The sequence below is a fragment of the Muscardinus avellanarius genome (genome assembly GCF_963383645.1).
Source record: "Muscardinus avellanarius genome assembly, chromosome: 17".
In the NCBI taxonomy this organism is placed as follows: domain Eukaryota; kingdom Metazoa; phylum Chordata; class Mammalia; order Rodentia; family Gliridae; genus Muscardinus; species Muscardinus avellanarius.
In genome coordinates this window covers 39590205-39608586 of record NC_137803.1, presented here as the reverse complement: position 1 = coordinate 39608586, position 18382 = coordinate 39590205, and the positions used below count along the sequence as shown (strand labels likewise).

The 18382-nt window shown below is 43.4% G+C and overlaps 1 protein-coding gene across 6 annotated transcripts in view; it reads left to right on the top strand.

Moving 5' to 3' along the window:
• Positions 1-9324, top strand: part of ELP2 (elongator acetyltransferase complex subunit 2) — a gene marked incomplete at both ends in the record, with an annotated part of 56396 nt that extends 47072 nt beyond the window's left edge. For all 6 annotated transcript variants that reach the window (XM_080714825.1, XM_080714824.1, XM_080714821.1 and 3 more), the window contains 4 exons: positions 5189-5310; positions 6363-6496; positions 7984-8097; positions 9168-9324. In XM_080714825.1, coding sequence (XP_080570951.1) covers positions 5189-5310; positions 6363-6496; positions 7984-8097; positions 9168-9324 — 527 coding nt within the window. The remainder of the gene's footprint in view (positions 1-5188; positions 5311-6362; positions 6497-7983; positions 8098-9167) is intronic.
• Positions 9325-18382: the final 9058 nt, after the last annotated feature.

Here is an 18382-nt window from a genome sequence, read left to right as displayed (position 1 = left end):
ATGAAACCTAGAGGGACCATTATCTTTAGCCTTTTCCCCTGCCACTTTGATCATTGGAAAGGGTTGTTAAGCATCTGAGGATAATATGACCTTGGGGTTTTTGTTTTGTTTTTTAATTTAGTACTGGGGATTCAGCTCAGAGACTTTCTACCTCCAGGATACTCCTCCACTCCTATTTTATTTTTATTTTGAAACAGGATCTCACTAGGTTGATGAGTCTCAGTACTTGCTGAGACTGTCCTTGAACCTGTGATCCTCCTGTGATCCTCTCAGGCTGCCAAATACAGGGATTGAAGGTGTGTGCCCACCATGCCCAGCTTCCCCAACCCTTTTTATATTTTGCTTTGAAACATGGTCTTACTAGGCTGCTGAGGCTGCTCTCCAGCCTGTGATCTTCCTGTCTCAGCCACCCAAAAACTGGGATTACAAGCATGAGCTACCACATTTGGCCATTAAATACATTTTTTTTTTTTTTTTAGTACTGGGGATTGAACCCAAGGGTATTCTGCCTCCAAGCTATACCCCCAGCACCCCTTTTTTATTGTGGTACTGGAGATGAAACACAGGGGCATACCTCCAAACTACATCCCCAGCCCTATTTTTTATTCTTTATTTTGAAACAGGGTCTCACTAAGTAGCTGAGGCTGGCCACAAACCTGCAATCCTCCTTTTTCAGCCTCCCAAATGCTGTGATTACAAGCAAGTGCCCGGCTAGCCCCCCCCCCCTTTTTTTTTTATTCTTTATTTTTAAAACAGGGTCTCACTAAGTTACAGAGGGCCTTACTAAGTACCTGAGGCTTGCCATGAACCTGCAATCCTCCTTTCTCAGCCTCCCAAATGCTGGGATTACAAGTGTGCGACACCATGCCTGGCTAGCCCTATTTTTTTTTTTTTTTTATTCTTTATTTTTGAAACGACCTCACTAAGTAGCAGAGGCTGGCCACGAACCTGCGTCCTCCTTTATCAGCCTCTCAAGTACTGGTATTACAAGCATGAGCCACCACACCTGGCCTTAAATGCATTTTTTACTTAACATTAATTTTCAATATAAAATTGATTTAAGATGAGCAGGATGGCACGCCCTTGTAATTCCATACTTGCTAGGCTGAGACAGAAGGATTATAGATTCACGGCCAGCCTCAGCTACTTAGAGAGGCCCTCTGCAACTTAGTGAGACCTTGTTTCAGAAGAAAAAATAAAAAGTAGGTCTGGGCTGTAGCTCTGAGGTAGAATACCCCTGAGTTCAATCCCCAGTACCACAAAAATAAATAGATAGATAGATAGATAAATTTAAAAAATAGGTTTATTAGGACATAAACCATTATAAGAAGTACATGTATTTTCCTTTACATCACTGGTGAGTTTGTCACATGCAACAAGTATTTTTTTCAAAGTACTATTAATAATATATGTATGAATTTATTGGATCTATACAGATTATGGATTAATAGATCCTCTTCTCTTTTTTTTTTTATTTTTAATTTATTTATTTTTATTGGTGCACTGTATTCATACATCATAGTAGGATACATACTTTTGTAGACATACATGCACACTTTTCCCAGTCAGCCCCCACCCAATCCCCACCCCATTCTCTCCCTATCCCTCCCTCCCATGCTTGGCTTAGTAGTTGACATCTAGTATTATGGCAATTTATCTAAAATTAAAAATGATAATCTCACATAACAGTTTCATTTGTCTGATACCAAGCTTTTGATGACTTAAAGATAACATTTCAATATTTCTTTTTGCTTTCTTTCTTACCAGAGAATATTTTTTTTCTATTTTTTAGGTGAAACTATCATATATTTATATATTTATTTTTCAGAAAAAAATCTATCCTAATATGGAATATGGACTCTAGGTACCCAAAACGATCTTGAAAAAGAACAAAGCTAGGAGATATATATTTTCTGATTTCAAACCATATAAAGCTACAATAATTGAAACAGTGTAGTACTATTCTAAAGGCAGATATATAAACCATGGAAGTTAAATAAAAGCCTAGAGCTTAATTCTTCCCTATATTGTCAAGTTATTTTTGACAAGGTTTCCACAAACATTTGGTGGTGGAAATATTAATCTTTTAACTAAATATTGTTAAAAAATAATAATTACATGGAAAAGAATAAAATTGGACCCTTACCTAATCCCATATACAAATATTAACTCAAAATAGATAATAGACCTAAATATAAATCTTAAGACTATAAACTTTTAGGAGAAAATCTGGGTCATAAAACCTCACAACATTGAAATTGGCAGTGATTTCTTGGTTATGATTTCAAAGGCACAGGCAACAGAGGAGTATACAAACTCCCTAAAAAAAAAAAATTGTATATCCAAAGACAATGTACACAGAGTTAACAGTTACTAATAGAATGGGATAAAATATTTCCAAATGCTATATCTGAAGGTGTATTAATATTCCAACTAGGAATCCTAAAAATTAACAACAATAAAGGCAAACAATACCCTTTAGAGATAGGTAAAAGACTAACATAAATAATGAATCTCCACAGATAACCAATCTTAGTTGTTTGTTGGATGGAAAATCTTGTTTCTCTAGTTCTGGAGTGTGTTACCTATTTCTTCTTTGTAATTAATCTCTTTGAGTATTTTCTCTAGTGCTGGTTTTGAAGACATAAATTCCTTCAGTTTCTGTTTGTCATGGAAGCTTCTTATTTCTCCTTCTAATTTGATAGAAAGTTTTGCTGGGTAGGAAGTTTTTGGCTGGAAGTTGTTTTCTTTCAGAGTTTGGAATATGTTACTCCAAGCCCTTCTGGCTCTCATAACTTGGTTTGGGAATTCTGGAGTGATTCTAATTGGTTTGCCTCTAAATGTCACTTGGCCCTTTGCTTTTGTTGCCTTTAAGATTCTCTGCTTGGCTTCCACATTGGTCATTTTGACAATTATGTGGCGTGGGGATCCTCTTCTCCGATCCTGTCTAAAGGGAGTTCTATAAGTTTCCTGGACCTGTGTATCAACCTCTTGCTCTATGTCTGGAAAATTTTCTGCTATTACTTCCTTGAAGAGATTGTTGATCCCTTTGGTTTCACTTTCTTTTCCCTCCTCTATTCCAATTATTCTTAGGTTAGCTCTCTTAAAATGGGCCCATATTTCTTCAATATCAGATTCCTGCTGTCGGATATTTTTTTCTAGATTAGAAACTATGCGTTCATTTTTGGATTGCTCATCTTCTAAGAGCGAGATTCTGTTCTCCATGTGTTCTAATCGGTTGTTTGTGCTTTGAATTGAGGCCTTTACTTCATTAATTGCATCCTTTATCTCTTTTTGGCTCTCTCTGAGTTCTTTTCGAAGCACCTCTATTATTTCTACAGTTATTTTCCTGATTTGATCTTCTAGAAATCTCTGATTTTCAGTTTTATCGGGTTCTGATGTTGTGGGGTTGTGGGCATTAATTGCTCCAGTATTATTCCTCTTTCCCATGATTTAGGAAGTTTGTGCCTTCTCTGGGTTCTTCCCTTGGGTCACTATGACTTCCCTTAAGTTGTTCTGGATCTCGAGTCAGTAGTATCTCAGACCCCACTACACCTTTACTGGGTTGTATCACAGAGTCTCCGACCCAGAGAGTCGATAGAGGCTGCTATAGACTGTGGGGGGTGCCAGGTTGCACGTTCTCCTATGGTGTGATATCTCTGCCACCGCCCCTCCCCCACTGGGTCAAGTCCCAGGGAGTACAGTACTGGGATTTGACTCACTGTTCTTGAGTACGCAGATGTAGCTGTACTGAACTCGTTGAATTCTCTGCTGCTGCCGCCGGTGGCAATATGGCGCCGCTGGTACGCCCTCGGCTGTGGGGCTGGTGTTTTTCTTCTTGGTTTTGGTTTCCACTCTGAATCCCTGCAGCGTGTGCTGAGCTCGGCCACTGGGAACTTTAGATGCTCTCTGGGCGGAGAAATCCCGCCTGGCTGTTCCGCAGTGGCTCACCTCGGCTTGCTGTAGCCGTCCCGTGAATTCGCTGGCAGTATGGCGCTGCTGCCGCCGCGTCTGCCGCGTCCTCGGGCGATAGGCCGGTTATCTCCTCTGTGGCTCTGTTCTCAGTCCGCTTTCTCTCTGGAGCCTGGTGATTTTTTGTTTCACTGGTGATGGTGTTTTCTGGCTATGAAAAGCGCTGATTTTGTGGTAATGGAGGTTTGTTGTTAGCGGGGCTCTTAAGCCCCGCTTTTCTCGGTCGCCATCTTCCCGGAAGTCCTCTATTCCTCTTCTCTTAAACTGTTAATATATTTTAGGTTTAGTTCACATAAGGGTTAGATACCTAACATTTATTTATTTATTTATTTATTTATTTTTAGTTTTTTATTTTTTTGGTCCTGGGGGTGGAACACAGAGGCTTCCTACTTCTGGGCTATACTCCCAGACCTATTTTATTTGGAAACAGGGTCTCACTAAGTTGTTGAGAGCCTCACTAAGTAAGCTGAGGCTGGCTTCGAACTTGCCCAATCCTCCTGTCTCCACCTCCCAAGCACGGGGATTACAAGCATGTGCCACCACACCTGGCTGATACCTTACATTTAAATCTAATGAATAAAGTATTTTCTTAAGATTTTTCTTCCTTTTTTTTTTTTTTTTTTTTTTTTTTTTTTGTGGTGCTGGGAATTGAACCCAGAGGCATTCTACCTCCAAGCTACACCAGCCCTAGTTTATATTTTATTTGGAAACAGGATCTCACTAAGTTGATGAGAGCCTCACTGAGTTGCTGAGACTGGCTTCAAACCTATGATCCTCCTGTCTCAGCCCCCCAAGTAATGGGATTACAGGTACATGCCTCCAGGCCTGGCTCTTTCCTTTAAATATTTGTGTTGTATATTGATCTTTTTTATGCATAGCCTTATATGCAAATATGGCTATTTCCAGATTAATGTTAAGTTCCTTAAGACTTCTCCCATAGGTATAAATCCAAAGATGTTTGTCATCAGTTACTAGAGAGTGACCAGTCAGTGTAAAAGCATCTTCTACTAGAAAAATAGCAGTGTGCCCATGGCCTTCTAGTGAGGGGCCAGTTGCCCAGCCTCAGTCTGCTCAAAAGATATATATATATATATATATATATATATAAACAGATTACAGAGTTGCATGATATATTGGATACTTACACAGAGTTTTCTAATGAGTTAAAAAAAAAACAACTTTCTTTGCTTTGTAAATAGTGTACTTTTTTTTTCAGACCCAATTTTCAGTCTCTTTGCCTTCACCAACAAAATCACTTCTGTACACAGCAGAATTATTTGGTCTTGTGATTGGAGTCCTGACAGCAAGTATTTCTTCACTGGGAGTCGGGACAAAAAGGTAATTTCTTAAACTTATTTTTTTTTAACGTAATATAACATTTTTGCAGGTATGTTTGAATAAAAAAAAAGCATGTAGCCAGGCGCGGTGGTGCACACTGTAATCCCAGCATTCAGGAAGCTGAGACCGGAGGATCACTGTTAGCAGATAGCCTCAGCTACTTAGTGAGGCCCTCCACAACTTAGTGAGTCCTGTTTCAAAATAAAAATACAAAAGGGCAGGGGGTGTAGTTCAGAAGTCGAATGCTCCTGGGTTCTATCCATAGACCCACCAAAAAAAAAAAAGGCATGTGGGCATGTAATCCTGCTGGGTGTGGTAGCACACCCCTGTAATCCTAGTACCTGAGAGGCTGAGAAAGAAGGATCACAAATTTCACAGTTCCCAGGATGAATCAGGGCTGACAGGGACCAAGCGGCATTCACTGCACATCATCAGAAACGTCCTTCTCCCCCTTGCTCAGAACTTTTTGTTCAAAGTCTTGTTTTTTGTTGCTGAGGGTGGCTTAACCTGTGATACTCCTGTCTCCACCTCTCAAATACTAGGATTACAAATATGTGCCAGCATGGCTGGGAAGGAAGCCTTGATTCTTATGAGCGGTATTGTCAGGGTCAGGTCCTCCGATAGCTGAGTTGATTCCCTGGTTAGCAGGTGGTGGTAGAGAAAGAGCTAGAGACTTGCTTGGTCTTCATAAGTTTCATGGTTATTTCTTGGGAGGGTATCAGTGCCCCCTCCATAGGGATATAACCGATGGAATTTCACTGGATCAGACTGGTTTGTGAATATAAAGCGACACTGCTGTGGTCTCTGGGCAGGGACTGTTCATCTGTGGACTAGTATGCTTAGATAGTTTAGGTCTCCTACTGGTGTCTGCCACACTGTGGCTTCCCTGTCATGGCTGAAATACTCTGAAGTTCTGGGATGTCACACACAAGTGTAAATGCATTTTTTTAGACACCAGAGCCCATATTTCTCATTATCTGTACCACTGGAAGTCTGATGCATTGCTAGAAGCCTCGTGAAAAGAAAGCTTTACAGTGTGCTCTGTCTGGTAGGTGGTGGCCTGGGGTGCGTGTGACTGCAGCGATGACTACCTGGAGCACAGCATCGGCCCCTGCTCCTCGGTTCTGGACGTGGGCGGCGCTGTGACGGCCGTCAGCGTCTGCCCAGTGCTTAACGCTTCCCAAAGGTCAGTCTCTGTGTGGGGCTTGGTTTGTGTTTCATTTAAGAAGACCATTTGGTTCCTCAAAATCATTTCATTATTTCATGGGTTCTCTTTGCTCCTGGGTTGCTGTTATTTTCTAAATACTTATATTTTCTCATAAGAATGTTTTAATTGATAAGACTCAGTGATTGAGATCAGTAAAATACAACTTTTTTTTTTCCCCCTGGTTCTGGGATTGAACCCAGGGGCATCCTACCTCCAAGCTGCACACTCAGCCCTATTCTATTTTTATTTTCAAACAGGGTCTCACTAGGTTGATGAGAGTCTCTTTACTTGCTGAGGCTGTCCTAGAATTTATGATCCTCTTCTCTCAGTTTCCCAAAGAGAAACAAAGTATTCCCAAGTACTGTAATTACAGGCATGCTCCACCACTCCCAGCTTTAAAATCAATTTAAAGAATGTGACTCTGAAGGTTCTTATTTCACTTACTACAGAGTATAGTACTTTTTCTGGAACAAGCATCTTATATAGCAGGGATCCTCACAGCCAGCTGGGAAGACACTGGCTCATGGGCTTTGCCAGCAAATAAGAAATACACCTGTGTGTATCTTCTGTAGAGAGGCTCCTAGAGGACACAGCTTAGCAACACAGGATATCTTGGGCTGGCACCTTTAAGGAATCCTTCCTTTGTAAGCCAGGGACAGGACAGGTTTCATGGAGCATGCCTGTAATCCCAGTGCTTGGGAAGCTGAGACAGGAGAATCGTAGGTAGAGGCTGGTCTCAACAACTTAGCGAGACCCTAAGAAATAAAAGGGCTGAGTAGCAGGGCGTGGTGGTGCTTGTTTGTAATCTAAGTACTTGGGAGGCTGACACAGGAGGATCACAGGTTCCCGGCCAGCCTTAGCTATTTAGCAAGTGAGGCCCTCCATACCTTAGTGAGACTTTGTTTCAAAATAAAGAATTAAAGCCAGGCATGGTGGTGAACGGGCGTGGTGGTGCAGGCTTTTAATCCCTGCGCTTGGGAGGCTGAGACAGGAAGATCACACAGGTTCGAAGCCAGCCTCAGTTACTTAGTGAGGCTCTCAGCAACTTAATGAGACCCGGTTTCCAAATAAAATATAAAATAGGTCTGGGAGTATAGCCTGGAGGTAGAAAGCCCCTGGGTTCCACCCAAACTACCACCAAAAGATAAATAAATAAGTAAATAAAGAATTAAAAAGAGGGCTGAGGGTGTAGCTCAGAGATGGAATGCCTCTGGGTTCAATCCCTAGTACTGCAAAATAAATAATTAAATACATACATACATACATACATACATACATACATACATACATACATAGGCTGTGAGTGTAGCTCTGTACAGCATCTCTGGATTCAATCCCTAGTACCAAAACAAAAAAATAAACCAGGGACAGTTGGGACGCTGTGAAGAACTATGTTAGAGTGATAATGGAGATAACAGAACCTTATGCTAAATTAATTACTTGTCATTCCCTTCCCTTACAAACAGATACGTGATTGCAGTTGGATTAGAATGTGGAAAGATTTGCTTATATACCTGGAAAAAGACTGATCAAGTTCCAGAAATAAATGATTGGACTCACTGTGTAGAAACAACTCAAAGGTATTTTCTTCCCATCTTTGCTACCATCAGATTAAATAGAAATCATGGGCTCTTTAGTGGCAATTTTTATGTCACATTTTCATAGAGAGTGATAAAAACCTCTAACCATTATGCATACCACTAAGTGGTACCTCTTGAAATTGATGTTTGTTATTTTATTATAGTTGGTCTTTTTTTTTTTTTTTTTTTTTTTTCCCCTGGTGCTGGGATTGAACCCAGGGGCATTCTACATCTGAGCTACACCCCCTAGTGGCATTCTACCACCAAGCTACACCCTCAGCCCTATTTTTCATTCTTTATTTTGAGCAAGGTCTCACTAAGTAGCTGAGACTGGCCACAAACCTTCAATCCTCCTGTCTCAGCCTCCCAAAATGTGGAATTACAAGCATGTGCCACCACACCCAGCTAGCCGAATATTTTTTATTTTGAAACAGGGTCTCACTAAGTTGCTGACCACCTCACTGAGTTGCTGAGGCTGGCTTCGAACCTGTGATCCTCCTATCTCAGCCTCCCAAGTACTGGGATTACAGGCGTGAGCCACCATGCCTAGCTGTACTTAGCCTTTTAATGTGTGCTTACCAGATTGCTTATTTGCTGGGGTTTGAACCCAGGGGCACTCTATTTCTGAGCTACATGCCCAGCCCTGTTTTGTTTTATATTTGTGTTACTGGGAATGGAACCTAGAAGTCGTCTACCTCCAAGCTATACCCCCAACCCTATTTTTTATTCTTTATTTTGAAACAGGGTCTCACTGATTGCAAAGGGCTTTACTAAGTAGCTAAGGCTGTCTACCTTTAATTCATATTATTTCTTAAAAGTGTCTACATGTTCAGGAGGTCATTAATATTTTGTCACATTTGCTTAGGCTTCTTCAGTATAGCTTCTTCATATAGCTATATTGTTCCAAGTATCACTCCAAAGGACAGTATCATGATGAGGGCAACATGCTTCTATTCATGTTCATAACATTAAGTGTAAGAGAATACTAATTAATACATGGGCGAGCACCCAGTAAAAATTTTGCAGTCATGACATATATTAATTTTATGATTTCTCTATCATGGTTTTAGCCAAAGTCATACACTTGCTATCAAAAAATTATGCTGGAAGAATTGCAGTGGAAAAGCTGAGCAGCGTGAAGGAGAAGGCACCGAGTGGTTACACTTTGCAAGTTGCGGTGAAGACCACACTGTGAAGATATACAGAGTCAACAGATGTGCACTGTAATGGGCGCAGTTATCACAGCTTACAGTCCCTGATGTCTTAAACTGTTTTCATGTAAATACAGTACTTTACCTTCATAACTGAATCCAGGTTGGGCTTTTTTGTGTTTTGTTGTTGTTTGTTTGTTTGTTTTTCCTAGCAATGGGGATAGAACTCATGGGCATTCTACCTCCAAGCTACAACCTCAGTGCTTTTTATTTTTTAAACATGGCCTTACCAAGTTGCTGAGAGTCTTGCTAAGTGCAGAGGCTGGCTTCTAACTTGAAATCCTCCTGTTTCAGCCTCCCGAGTAATGGGATAAGAGGAGTACACTAGTACACCCAGTTTGGAGTTTCATCTTTAGTTAAATAGCAGTAGTCCTTTCCCTTAAAATCTGATGAAAACTGAGACCATATTCTCAAGACCTTCACTCTTACAGTTCAGAGATTCCTGGATCTGCCTCCATGTGTCCCAGATTAAGAATATTTGTTTTTTTAATTGGATGCATTGTAATTTTACATCATTTTAGGTTACAGAGTGAGAGAAAAATACATGCACACAGCTCTTGTCCTCCCTCCGACTCCCTCACCCAGGAGGTCTTTGAGATTGAACTTGGAAATCTGTATACATTCACGGCATCTCTACTATTGCATTCTTTATGACTTTGCCTTTCCTTCCCTAATCCCTCAGTCATTCCCCTGGAGTCTCTGCTCATCTATCTGATGTTACCTGTTCCTTCCTTAGTCAGATTTGCCTGGTTCTTTTGTTATTTTGAGCCTTTTCATTACCCCTCTTAGTCTGTTTTGTGTTGCTGTAACAAAATACCTGAGGCTAAATATTATGAAAAGAGGCTTATTTAACTCGGAGGTCTGTGGGTCCACAAGCCATACCCTGGTAAGGGTCTCAGGGTAGAAGAAATCACGGTGGTGGAAATGTACATGGAAGAAGGAGGTCACTTGGTAAGGGGAAGCAAGAGAGATTCAGGGGAGGTGCCACACTTGCTTGTGACAACCTGTTCTCAGCACAGTGCACTCCAGTAAGAAAGTGCTCCTGTTATAAAAGTGCTAAGCCTCACCTCTTAAAGATTGCACATCTCTCTACATCTCCTCACTGGGGACCAGGCCTCTAAGACACCAGCCTTTAGGCGACAAACTCAAACCACATCTAAACTGTAGCATGCTCTTTAGGATACTTCATTATTTATTACCCTCTCCAGAGGGTAGACATAGAAAACAAAGGGAGAAAACCTAAATTATTCAATTTTTATTTTAACTTTTTAAAATAAGAAAACAAGCCAGGCGTTGTGGCGCACACTTGTAATCCCTGCGCTTGGGAGGCTGAGACAGGAGGATTGCACAGGTTCAAAGCCAGTCTCAGCTACTTAGTGAGGCTCTCAGCAACTTAATGAGACCCTGTTTCCAAATAAAATATAAAATAAGTCTGGGAGTATAGCCCGGAGGTAGAAAGCCTCTGGGTTCCACTCCCAGTACCACCAAAAAAAGAAAAAAGGAAAAAAAAAGAAAATAAGAAAACATACCACACACAGTGCTAACTGACCCCTGCTTCCTATTATGTGCCAATTATTCTAGGAATTTGGCAGTTGTTAAGTTTCAACCACAGCCACTCCTTCCCTTTGTTCTTTAAAGGTACATAGATTCGTGTGTGTGTGTGTGCGTGTGTGTGTGTGTGTGTGTGTGTGTGTGTGTGTGTGTGTGTGTCTGGGGATGGAACCCAGGGTCATTTGACCTCCAAGCTATACCCCTTACCCTATTTTCTTTTTTTCTTTATTTTGAAACAGGGTCCCACTGAGTTGCAAGGGGCCTCACTAAGCTGAGGCTCTCTGAGAACCGAGATACTCCTGTCTCAGCCTCTTGAATACTGGGATTACACGGGTGAGCCACCACGCCCGGCAGGGGTTTTCTTTCTTTCTTTTTTTTTTTTTTTTTTTTTTTTTTTTTTTTTGGTGGCACTGGGGTTCCTGGAAGCCCTTCTACCTCCGGGCTACACTCCCAGACCTATTTTTACTTTTTTTTCCGAAACAGGGTCTCCTAAGCTAGAGCACGCAGCTGGCTTCGAACCTGCGCGATCCTCCTATCTCTGCCTCCCAAGCACAGGGATTACGAGCGTGAGCCACCACGCCCAGCAGGGGTTTTCTTAAAGTAGAATGTTCTGACATTTAAATCCATAGACTTAAGCCGGGCGGGGTGGCGCACGCTTGTAATCCCAGCATTCGGGAGGCTGAGACCTGGAGGATCATGATTCGCAGACAGCCTCAGCTACTTAGTGAGGCCCTCTGCAACTCAGTGAGACCCGGTTTCAAAATAAAGAATAAAAAATAGGGCAGGGGGTATAGCTCGGAGGTCAAATGCCCCTGGGTTCCATCCCCAGACCCGCAAAAAAAAAAAAATAAATTAAAAAAAAAATAAATCCATAGACTTAGATTCTGAAAAGTGAGTTCTGATAGTGGAAGTGATAAAGTAACGAGTGCAAGTTGTATGTGACCCAGGGAGGACACATGGTTTCTAATTATTACATTGGAAACAGTGTTGGGAGTGCCAGCTCAGGGCTGGAGGCAGGCCAGAAGAGTTGGGTGGAGAGCGGTAGCAGAGAGATGAGAGATACTGAGAGATACGCAGAGATCAGGCGGGAGCCGGGCCTTGCTCCAGCTCTCTTGGAACATGGAGTCATCTGGCAAATTACATATGTCGAAAGAAGAAAGGTAAAGATTTTTTTGGTGGGAGTCTATGCCATTGTCTAACATATTTTGCTTTCAACAGAGCTTAATTATGTTTTTTAGATGGAGATTTCTAGACAAATGCTATACCATATTTTGAATCTAATAGAATTATAGTGTGAGTTGTATACATAATTTCAAAAAATAATAGAAACAATAAAAGGAAGCAGGCAAAATTTATTTTAATAACATATTTCCTTTAATATAGTACATCCAAAATACTATTAGGTCAACATACTGTTGGTCTTTAGTGTGCATGGGTTCTACCTCTGTGGATTCAGCCAACCATGATTGAAGTATTGGGGGATTACATCTCTACTGTAAATGTGCAGGCTGTTTTTCTTATAATTGCACCCTAAAAAATAAAGGATGACAACTATTTATAAAACATATTTTTTTGTTTGTTTACAGTACTGGGGATGGAACCCAGGGATATTATACCTCTGAGCTACAACCCCAGCCCTACTTTTTTATTTTTTTATTTTGAAACAGGGTCTCACTGAGTTGCAAAGGGCCTCACTAAGTAGCTGAGGCTGGCTATGAACCCAGATCCTCCTGTCTCAGCCTCCCAAATGCTGGGATTACAAGTGTGCAGCACCATGCAAAGCATATATATTGCATTAGCTGTTGTAAATAATCTACAGATGAGTTATAGTAGACAGGAGAGTATATGCAATTATTAAAACTTTTTTTTTTGGTGGTACTGGAGTTCCTGGAAGCCCTTCTACCTTCGGGCTACACTCCCAGACCTATTTTATACTTTTTTATTTTTGGAAACAGGGTCTCTTGCTGGCTTCGAACCTGCGCGATCCTCCTGTCTCCGCCTCCCAAGTGCGGGGATTACAAGCGTGCGCCACCACGCCTGGCGACGACATTTTATATAAAGGACTTGCGCTTCCTTGGATTTGGGTACTGTTGGTGTCCTGGAACCGATCCCTTACATACACTGAAGGACAACTTTCCAATCAATGTAAACAGTTATTAGTGAGCTATTTCATGCTTAAGAGTCTGCCTCACTTCAGACTTGCCACATTTTAAGTGCTCCACAGTCACATGTAACTGGGAGTCATCCGAATGCAGACAGTGCGGAGCCACTGTATCTGCTAAGTTGCTTATGCCCTCAGCAGGGGTGTGAGCATGTGTGCACCAGCTATGAGCAGCTGAGCTCCCAGCCCAGGCCAGGGTACCCGCCCTGGACAGCCATTTCCCTGCTACGTCCACTCTTCCCACTGAGCAGTCCTTACCCACATTGGCCCCAGGGCACTGTTCTGACCCAGGGCACACAGGATTCCAGAGCAGATTCCATGAACTTAGTCCATTAGAGCTTTTCCAGTACAGAACTCAACCCCTTAAGGTTACACAAAAGCAAGTCTCGCCTTGGAGAGACTGAGGTTCCAAGCTGACAGGTTTCCAGAGTTGTCCTGAAGCCTCTTCCTTAGGCACCTTAACACAGTTCAGTAAGCATTCAGAGGACTTGCTGTGCACTTGGGCTGTCTGCGTTGTCGTTCATTGCTAATGACCACCCGTTCAATCATATTAATTCATAAAGCCTAAAGCAAGAAGGCAGTTTAGGAACTTGGCTCCAGAGGAACCAAGAGAAGTACTCCAGAATCCCCAGCCTGCCCTCACCTTTAACCTCTCGTTTCTCTGCTGTTCACAGCACCAGATTTCAGACTGATGCCAAGAACCAGTCTAAGCAGTTCGTGTTTTCTGACCTACACAGCTTTCCTAGTTGGAGGAAAGGTGATTGGATTGTTTGAATATCCGTTTGCCTTGGACAATCAGGAGCCAAATCTAGTGCCATCTTAGCCTCAGAGGGAAGTGGGATTGGTTCAAAAGGAGAATGTGGAACTGGAGAGGGAGTGTGCACATCCAGGAATCAAGTGCACAGAATCTATCTTTTACATTAGAGACTGGTAGCATTACAGGCCCAGGGCCACATGCCTGCAACCCCCGTCCTTGGGGGCTGAGACAGGAGGACCACAGGCCTGAGACTAGCAACTTAGTGAGACGCTCTACAACTTAGACCCTGTTTCAAAATAAGAAATAGGACTGGGCATATATCTCAGAGGCAGAATGATCCTGGGTCCAATTCCCAGTTACACACACACACACACACCATTGCTGGGCTCCAGCATTTTGCAGTCATTGTCAATATGGGAGCCCAAGGATTTGCATTTCTACCATGAGCCAAGTGATGCAAGTGTCCACAGACTAGGAGCATGAGCACCACAGGACAGCACCATCATGCTAGGCCTCAAGCCACACCGAGTACTATGGGTCCTCAGAGGGCAGTGTCCAGGGAACCTGTTTCAACAAACTCCAGGAGACCGATGTACCCTAAAGCATGGGAAGCACTGCAGTGCACTTATAATTTGCTGGAGCATCAACTACAACATCCTGTTTTGGTGACTGTCTTGCCTTGTGTAACTCCTGTGGCTGGGGGCCACGATTCCAAAGAATTTTTCCAAGAAGAGCCTTTTATCCCTTTTGGTGTTATACTTGTAACTGTGGCCTCAGAATGTGCCTGGCAGGCAACCCCATGGACATTGGCAGAGTAGTCGGAGCAGGGTCGCTGCCTGCTCTTTTGTTGGTGGAGCCCTGAGAGATGTGGTCTTCACTAATTGTGCAGGCTGATTCACTGGACTTATCCTGTCTCCACAGTGATGAAACACACTGAGCTGCTAAAAAACTAGGGAAGTCAATGTAAAGCTCTCTAGCAACAGGGGCCATCCTTGTGCTATGCACAGACAGAAGGACCAGATCTAAGAAGACAGGCTCTTGAGGGCCAGGCAGTGAGTTCTGGGAAGGAAACCTTGTTTGATATGCAGAGAGCATCCAAGCCATCTTGTCTCATCAAGTGAGCTAGTCGTATTGATTGCAGGAGAAGAAGCAACTAGCAGAGACAAAATGGGTTTCCTGCAGGGTTGAGCTCAGTGAGGTATTGTGGGGACTCTAGAACTACAGTTGATAGTTTCCAATAGAGGAGGGTCACTGAAGACCCCAGTCTCTAGATTGGGGTAGCTCAGAGATAGCTCTGGGTTCACTCCCCAGTTCCACCAAAAATTAAATAAGAGTCACAAGGTAAAATATATTTGAGAAACACTGAGCTAAACAACTTGAACCTGAGCATTGGAGGATCATTATGCCATCCTTTAAAACTATATTTAAAAGCCAGGCATGGTGGCACATGCTTGTAATCCCAGCATTTGGGAGGCTGAGACAGGAGGATCACAGTTTGTGGACAGTCTCAGCTACTTAGTGAGGCCCTTTGCAACTCAGTGAGACCCTGTTTCAAAAAATACAAAGACTTAGCCGGGCGTGGTGGCGCACGCTTGTAATCCCCGCGCTTGGGAGGCTAAGACAGGAGAATCACATAGGTTCGAAGCCAGCCTCAGCTACTTAGTGAAGCTCTCAGCAACTTAGTGAGACCCTGTTTCAAACTCAAGAATAAAAAAAATAGGGCTGGGGTATAGCATGGAGGTAGAATGTTTCTGGGTTCCATCCCTATTACTGCCAGAGAGAGAGAGAGAGAGAGAGAGAGAGAGAGAGAGAGAGAAAGAGAATGAATATCTGGGAAATTCAGTCTTTATTGTAGAAAGCTATGTGCTCAGTGGAAAATGGCTGTATTCTGAAAGGAAGAACAAATGATAATCTCACACCACAGATAGTGACCATTTTGTAGGATTATTTTGAAGATTAAATAGACCAATGAATGAAAAAAATGCTAGTCTGGTTTCTAGGATATAAGAAGACAGCAAAAATAATTTACATCTGATACTATTATGATTAAATGCAGCTCGGCTTATGCCACCTAAGAATCTTTCATGATGTCTTTGTTTCAAATATCCTTTTTCTAAATTACATAGAAGTTTATTCTGATTTTCTTTTTTTACATTTGCCACTTTCTACTATTGGTGTGTATATTGGAAGCTGTTTCTGTTAGACGCTCACTTGTAAGAAAATTCATCTCAGATAGTGAGATGAATAGGGGTATTGTCTTACGTAACTGTAAAAAGTCCAATGGCAGGACAGGTTTCGGGACCAGGGCCCTGTTTCTCTTTCTTTAATTCCCTCACTTCTGCCCTCTCCATTTTAGCTTTCTCCTAAGGCTACAGAGAAATACAAGCAGCCTCTGAGATTAAGGATTTCCTTGCTTAGAACCTTTTAACATCACGTCTTTCACTCTGGAGCACCCCTAAGCTAATCACAGCGTGGCTGGGGCCAGCCCAGACGAGGTAACCAAGCGTGGCATGGCCTATTCTGGGGCTGGAGGCATCATCAGTCCCACTGGGACCACCTGGCTGCTCTGGGTAGTTTTTTAAAGCAAAATCGAGGGAACAGTGGATGCTGGATGGGCAACCAATGTAAGCTCGCTATGAAGCCTAAGCACCTGAAGCCTAAGCACCTGGGCGTCGATTGCTTCTTTTTTGCTCACAGCATCTGGCACAGCAGTTGTCACATATTTGCTGAAATGACCGTGCAGATGGCCGGGGGAGGAAGCTTGTGCAAATGTAATTTACTAGGCAGTGAATAAAGTAACTAGTATCAGATCTTCCCCTTTTCTCGGTGGCATAAAGAGAAGGAGGAAGGAAGATATTGGCACAGAAGGAGCCTGGCCTGACCTGACCCAGTGGGCCTGCTCTGAACAAAACAGGGAGAAGCTGAGCCCACAGGCAAACAACTCCAGGAAGACCCGGGCGCCCCCACCCTCTCAGTCCCGTGGTCTGCCTCGTACTGGTGGGTTTTTGTTTGAACATTTTGTGAGTGTAGATATAATGGAGCCTTGTTCCCACCCATGCCATCACTCCAAGCTGCCCTTTAGCTCCTATTTACAGCAGAGGTCTCCTGCCGCTCCAGGGGAGGGAGCTCCCAGGGTTTCTCATCTTTCTTTCCACTGCTCTCAAGTTGCTTCTCCTAGAACACACTGCCAGGCTTTGGGAGAAAACTGGCCCACTGTTGTGCTGGTCCTCTCTTCTCAGTCCCTAGTCTCCAGAGCTGCAGGATCTCTTTGTTAGAGACGTGTGTGTTTCACTCTAGCAAGAAATACTAAGTTTATTCCATTGTCCAACCCAAATTCATCCCTCTTGGAAACACCCACCTCCACATCCTGACAGTTTGGCAGGAGATTTGATCCATCATAAATGCAGCCCCAATTTCCTCCAAGACTAAGAGGCAAAAATCTTCAGCGGCCCAACCTCTACTCTTCCTCACCATTTAAGACTTAACTTTTACGATGAAAATGCCATCCCACCCAGGTCACCCACATCACCCACACAGCACGTTTAACCACCTGCGAATCCTTCTTACAGGCCTCTCAGCCTTACATACAGCAGTGCTCCACTGTGGCTCTCCCCCCCATTCTAGCCGAACCCTGCATGGCGTGAGGCAGACGTTCCGTGAGTACCAGTGCCCTCGGTTGCCGTCCTCTCTCCAGAGCTCCTTAGGTGCCCTCTGCACGAGGCCTCTGTCTAACTGCATCCAACCCCAGACGCTCTGTCCTTTGAGCCCTGGAACTGACTCTCCACAAAGATGCCCTGATCCAGACTCTAAACTGTCTCCCAGTGCCAACGCCCCTGCATCCACTCAGCCTCCGATCCGGCAGCACCAGGTCATCCTAAGCCAGTCTTCAGGCCCCATTTGTCCCTGGATTAGAAACGTCTGCACCATCTGTGCCTCAGGCTGATGCTCAGTGCTCCTCACAGGACTCCTGCTCAGCCCTTGGGAGGCAATGCTGGCTGCAGCCTCCCTGAAGCCTCCCTCCTCAGAGCCAGCCCTCCAGTCACTGCTCTTCAAGACCTCCTGTCCCTGCAGACTCTGCGTCGTACTCTGACCCTCGTTTCCCTCACTCTCCCACCCCTCATCCCCACACAACCCTAGCCCGTGGAATTTGGAATTTTCTGAGCCTTTTGGCATCTCCAGGCCTTTGCACTGGGAATGCTCCCCTCCCTCCACCACGTCCTCCTCCAGGACCCTCAGCTCCTCCCCACGGCCTTGGTCTTCAGTGGCAAGTCCTCTTTCTCAGCCTGCCTGGCCACTGTCGTCCCAATGCCTGCTGTTATGGTGATACAGCAAAACTTTACCGCGTGAGATGTAGCCGCGGGCTCTTGTTCTTAGCTATTTTAGAAAATAGTAGCCAGAACTCTTTTTGCTATAAGCTTAAGCAATTTTATTATTACAAAGGCAGAAAAATAGGACAGAAAGCACTACACCCAAAGGGATGATGTAGTGGGGTAACTTGAAAGTAAGTTACTGAAGTTTTGGATACAGAACAGTTTTTATAAAGCTATGTCATCCTTCATCTTGCTCAACCAATAATCTTATGACCTCGGTGTGAGCACGCTCCAT